This window comes from Garra rufa, chromosome 19 (assembly GCF_049309525.1).
Source record: "Garra rufa chromosome 19, GarRuf1.0, whole genome shotgun sequence".
Classification (NCBI taxonomy): domain Eukaryota; kingdom Metazoa; phylum Chordata; class Actinopteri; order Cypriniformes; family Cyprinidae; genus Garra; species Garra rufa.
This window is the reverse complement of record NC_133379.1, coordinates 28211439-28217531: the sequence shown is the minus strand read 5'-3', so window position 1 is coordinate 28217531 and position 6093 is coordinate 28211439. Positions and strand designations below refer to the sequence as shown.

Below are 6093 nucleotides of genomic sequence, written 5' to 3'. Positions count from 1 at the left end.
GAGAAATGCATGTTGTTTCCTCAACATAATAAGTCGTGGCCACGAGAAATGGATCTCGTTCCCTCATCATCACATCTTGTGGCCACGACATAAGGATGTCGTTACCTCGACAAAAAGATCTCGTGGCCACGACATAATATCACGTTCCCACGAGTTAATATGACGTTCCCACGAATTAATATCTCGTGGCCACAACATAATATCATGTTCCCACGAGTTTATATGTCGTGGCCACGACAAACATAAGTGAACCGAAGATGTCCCCTGGCGGGCACCGTATATTTGGGCTAAAAGTGGGTTACACATAGCCGGACTATATCGGGTCTATATTTAACCCATACGTTGAAATGACGGCTATTGCTTGCTGGGCTATTAGACGCGAAATTGCTTGCTGGGTTTGTAGTGCAAACAGTTTTACCTTTACTGCACGTTATTATTCTTCATTACTTCCCTATAGGTTCTAATTAACTGGAAGTCTCGCCCATAGGCTTACAGTAGTTTGGATGAAAAACGTAGCCTATATAGTTGGAGCCATACCCAACATTTTGATCGTTTTGTAAGTAGGGTGACCAGTGACCACCCGTCCCGCGTAGCGCGTGCGCGCACAGCGTTTGAAGCCCAATTCATGCGTCCCGCAAATTGAGACCATGTCACGCATAATCAATGCTTGCTCAAAAAAAAAAAAAAAGTTGGTCACTCTATATCCTCGAGCCCCAGGCAGCCAAACGAACACTACTTGACAGTTCAGCACGCTACTGTTGCCTCACCCACCCCTCACTTGAACTGCTGACGAGGGCAGCGTTTCCCAAACGCATCGTAAGCTTAAGTACATCGTAGACCCATTGAAACCAATGGAGCTACGATCAACTTAAGCTTACGATGCTCTCACGTGCATACCAGACACACTGGGAAGGCACTTTTAGATGCGTGCTTTTCAATTTGAAAAATGGAGAAAGAGACTTGCTGCGTCCCAATTCGCATACTATCCGTATTCGAAAATAGAATTAGTATGTCCCAAATCATAGTATGTTAAAAAAAGTATTCCAAAGTTTCGCGGATGGTCTACTACTTAACTTCAGAATTCGAAGTGCGGATCAATGCACACTCTCTAACTGCTACAACACATTGCGCGGTGAATCCAAGTAGGGCTCGCTGCAGCCTGCGGTGGACATCCACTGCAGCGAGACGCTCCTCGGTGAATGAGGATTCGGTTAGAACTACAAACATGCATAAAAAGTGATAAAAAAAAACTACAAACATGGCGGATATGCGCGACAAACAGACAGGCAGAAAAAGGGGTTTAAGTGATAAATAATCAATGTGTAACCTAATAGAATGTTTTTAATGTTATCCACGGTATATTTCATGTGCAGCAACTTTTTGTCACCTTTGCAAAACGTCCTTCTCAATCAGATATGGAGGGGAATTGTGAGTTAAGACTTTTTTTTTTGTGGTGTTGAGCAACTACAATTCCTGTTAATCCTATAATTTTATATTCTAATTTATTTAAAGTGAATAAATTGTAATGAAAAATAAATAAAATTCAATAGCTAAAGTAAATCGTAAGTGGAAGTCCATCTCTCAATTCATTGATTGTTCAAAATATTATGAATCTTTATTTAGAAAAAAATACACATTGGTTGGCCTATTCATGAGCATACATCAGCAATTACACATGTTTAGGGGAATAGGGCATTATTAATATACCATTTAAGGTGGTATGTGCTAGAAATGGGTAAACCTCTATCAGTGAGTCTGCCCATGGGTTGGGGGCACCGCCGCGTCAGGCAGTGTCCCACATTGTCCCTCAGAAACATACCCATTGTCCCCCCTTGGGCTTATTAGCAGGTGGTCACCCTATTTGTAAGATAAAATTATGGACCTTTCTTTTAAGTGACCAGTCTCAGTCAGGACCCCTAGTCAACATCCTTTTCCTAGCATTATTGCTGTTTTATTATTGTTCATGATTATAGACGGCAACATGCTGCCTTTACACTAATGCAGATCTGTTTCAACATATCAAATGTTTTTTTTCCCCCCATAGGTTGACAATCACTCATATAAGTTTTTACATCATACAAGTATTTTAGATAGTCGACATTTAACAGGCTAACATACATTTACAGCATTATAAATTAGAAACGCTCTAGATTTCGATTAAAGTTGCTTTATTGGCATTGTAAAAAGGAAAACGTTAAATTATAGACACACATTTACTTAACCTACAATAAAAAAATTAAATAAACTGAACATCCAGCTTGTGATTTTCTCACATGTGTAGCTATATATGCGCCAGATGGCGCTGTCGTTCTTTTCGCCTTGCTGAAGTGTTGCCAGGTGCTCTTTTTATAAGCGAAATTTTAACAAGCTAGCTTGTTTTTCCTGCGTGATCTGGCAACATTGAGTTCCTGGCCTTACGAGTCAACATCAGCTTCCTGAGCTCCGTTTCAAACACGCAGCTGGACAAAAATGGTACGTGTTCATTTATCAGAACGGGTTTCCTAATCAGAAAATACTCGTCCGTTTTAGCTTAGTATTAAAACCATACGTCCGAGTAGATATTTAAGCTGCTTTTCCCAAAAAGCTGACATTTTAGAACTGAAGGGTCACATGACAGCAGCGAGCTAGCGCCGCCTGAGAAATTCAATCCCATATTCACAACAGTATCGAGTCAGGATGTAGTCAGTCAGTCTCTTTTAAACAGATTAAATCAATGACACTCGAAATATTTTCTTTGGTATGTGAACTAATTATGCTTTTCAGTATTGCGGTACTTGGTATAGTGTGTTAATACTGAGTCCAGTAACAGTTTGCTAGCCTACAGTGGCTAACATAAAACTTATAGATTACAAACATAGGTTTGCAGAATTAAATACATGGCTTTTGTATTGTCAGTGCAGCCAAAGCTAAGTGTTAGGTGTATAAATCCGAAGAGGAACGGTTTAAAATGCTTTTGTACTGCAGTAAAATTAGTTTTACATTGAATAGTGCTTTTAAATCGAATTGATGTCATTGAAATGCTTTGGAAATGATACTTTGATTTTGTGGAAAGCCTCACCAGCTCTTACCCCCAAGCTTCACACTAACCGCCTGCAAACCCCATCCATTCATCAACCACAATCAGCTAACATTCAATCCTATTTATGTTGAATTTCCAGTTGATATTATTTGTCCACTTTGTTTCAATTTTCTTCCTGTCTTTCATCGTTTGTATGTTCTTTTTTTGTTGTGATCATGCATCCACATCCCCTCCCTCACACCCTTCCTCACCCTCCCCATCCTGACCTCTGCATCGTATTCAGGCTGGTCACAGAGTAAGTGCCTCTCCAGACCTCTCGTGCTCACCAATTTCTCAATTTTAGACTAGTGCTGCTTTTTCCTCTGGGCTGCGGGATCTAGCATGATTCCTCTCACCCTCAGTCTTGCTCTCTGTTTGCATTGCTCTGGGTTTACATTGTTCTTCATCAAGCGAAAGTATTTCTGTGATCATCAAGTAGTAAATAATCTAATAGAGGGTTTGCACTTACGTCACGATTCGGGTAGTTACCCAGATGCACAGCCATATTGGCGATACTTGGATGTAAACAACAGCATGGATTTCACGTTTAATGTACTAGTGAATGTGTTGTTCTGTGGAAAAAAACTTGTGGAAGCTGCTAAATCAAATAGAGAAGGACTTAGCAATATTTTGACAAACCAATAAGCCAATATATGGTAAAGGTACATACAAGCAGTATTAATTAAGATACTCGCCTAGTATTTCACCTACCTGACCGGAAATAATAAGAACAAACACAAATGTTGTCAAGATTCTGGAAGTCTTGGTTCAGTTTGGCCAACCACAAACGGCTTTTGTTCATCAAACCGTTTTTGCACTCTTCTCCTTGATTTGTTATAGGTTTTGGCAGTCTGTAGTACTCCAAATGTTTTTCCCGGTTCGCCCGATTAGTAAAGCCCAAAACATGACAATAATTGACCGTTTTCAGCAGCAATAATCAGCAAAATATGCTAGTTTCGTTCGGTTCAGTGGCATTGCTTACATTCAGTGCCGCCAAAATGGCCGATTTATGACGTGTCGTGAAAACACTCTATTAGCTTGCAGAATGATTGAGAATTGAAGAATAATCTTCCACCTGGCCATGTTGAGAATATATTGTCTTGTTTATAAGCATTACAGGAACTTTTTGTGTGTTTTGTATATTTTGTGTGTTTTATGTGAGGTATATTTTAAACAAGTTTAATAGCATATGAGTGAGATTTCAGTCAAACATACTGGTTTCATAAAAATGTTGACTTATGTTTGGAATGGGATACTAATGTTATTATATACACTGTTTGTGCAGCAGCAGTATGTATTAAATACTTAAGCACCATATCAGCGTATGTATTGGCAGTAGCAAGTTCCTGTACTTGCTTTTCAGCAGCAGCAATAATCTACAACATCAGCAGCAATTTAGCAGCATTGCAGATCTATTCCACCACAACCAAATACATTACCACTGTCGTATCCATTACCATGCTAAAATCTTCCAAGCGTTGTTAAGACAAATGCAAAATTTCGCAGAAAGTAGTATGTCATCTGACTACTTTTCACTTTCTGTTTTATGAATGCTATGGATACACAACTCTCTTCACATGCTGTTTTTGCCTACTATATTGTAGGGAAGTATGTGATTTCTGATACAGCCACAGTATAGGATGATAGTATGCTATTCCAAACATAGCCATGTTGTCTTTAAATGTTCACCTGTGTTTTTTGTGTACCAAAGATTTGATTCTGCTTAACAGTTTTATTTAGGCTTGTATGTGAACAGTTTGATCTCGTCCTGTTTTAGGTTTAGCAATTTCAACAGTGTTAGAATTAGCTCTCTTGCGCTCCGCTTTGACTTGATTGCTGTTTGAAGAAAATTTGAGGTATTAATGCTTCCCAAATAGACTCCAAAACATTCTCTCCCAAATGTTTAAATGAAAGATTTAATTCAGACAGCAATGCTTTGCTTACGACTCCACTATTCCTTCACTTTCAGTGTCCAACAACTCAGGTTTGTACACTAACAAGTTTCATTTCGCCATTAGCTGGTCCTTGTGTTAGGTGACCTTCACATTCCCCACCGATGCAACACCCTGCCTGCCAAATTCAAGAAGTTGCTAGTGCCTGGCAAGATTCAGCACATCCTCTGCACGGGAAACCTTTGTACAAAGGAGAGCTACGACTACCTGAAAACACTCGCTGGAGATGTGCACATTGTCAGAGGAGACTTTGATGAGGTTGACTTTTTAGTTCATGTTTCTGTTTTTCATAGTTGTTCATGCACTCTTTTAACCTTTTACATTGCTTGCTTTTAAATGACAGAACTTGAATTATCCGGAGCAGAAGGTGGTGACGGTGGGGCAGTTTAAAATCGGCCTGATCCACGGACACCAAGTGATCCCGTGGGGTGACATGGCGAGCTTGGCGCTGCTTCAGAGGCAGCTGGATGTGGATATCCTCATTTCTGGTCACACACACAAATTTGAGGCTTTTGAGAATGAGAATAAATTTTATATAAACCCCGGATCTGCCACAGGGGCCTATAGTGCACTGGAAAGGTATAACATTTACTTCTATATCCTCCACATCATGTACTTGATTACATGGATGACTAGTGATTTTAAATGATCTCTTTACAGCAACATCACACCGTCGTTTGTTTTGATGGACATTCAGGCATCCACAGTGGTAACGTATGTCTATCAGCTCATCGGAGACGACGTCAAAGTGGAGAGAATCGAATACAAAAAGTCTTAAAGAGCGTGCATATTCTCAGCTGCCTTCTTTCAGGATGCTAATCTTGTCATTCCTTCTCACCTGAACGTCACAAATGCTGTATCATAACGTTACGCTATATTTTAATGTAATATATAATACTGTTTATATGTCACCAGAATGTCAGCGTTGTGGTTTCAGCAGATGGTTGTTGAGGATGCAATAATGCTGCATTATTTGCATAATGTTAGTGCGAATTAGTCTTCTAAATATGTTATGTGCCCTATTAATTTTTTCAAGGCCCATGTTAAGTCATCTTTCATAAAATAAAACCCCACATCACATGA

General features: G+C 39.6%; 1 protein-coding gene across 1 annotated transcript; it reads left to right on the top strand.

Annotated features, from left to right (window-relative positions):
* The first annotated feature begins 2399 nt into the window (after positions 1-2399).
* On the top strand, positions 2400-6093 carry vps29 (VPS29 retromer complex component). Its single transcript, XM_073824363.1, has 4 exons — positions 2400-2472; positions 5077-5268; positions 5354-5589; positions 5671-6093. The coding sequence occupies exons 1-4, from the start codon at positions 2470-2472 to the stop codon at positions 5786-5788; spliced, it is 549 nt and encodes a 182-aa protein (XP_073680464.1). The 5' UTR covers positions 2400-2469; the 3' UTR covers positions 5789-6093.

What these genes read in the sequence shown, in the direction of transcription:
- vps29 (XM_073824363.1), top strand. An exon ending in TCAGAGGAGACTTTGATGAG is followed by an intron (nt 5,269 to 5,353) that starts GTTGACTTTTTA and finishes TTTAAATGACAG; the next exon opens with AACTTGAATTATCCGGAGCA. An exon ending in GCCTATAGTGCACTGGAAAG is followed by an intron (nt 5,590 to 5,670) that starts GTATAACATTTA and finishes ATCTCTTTACAG; the next exon opens with CAACATCACACCGTCGTTTG.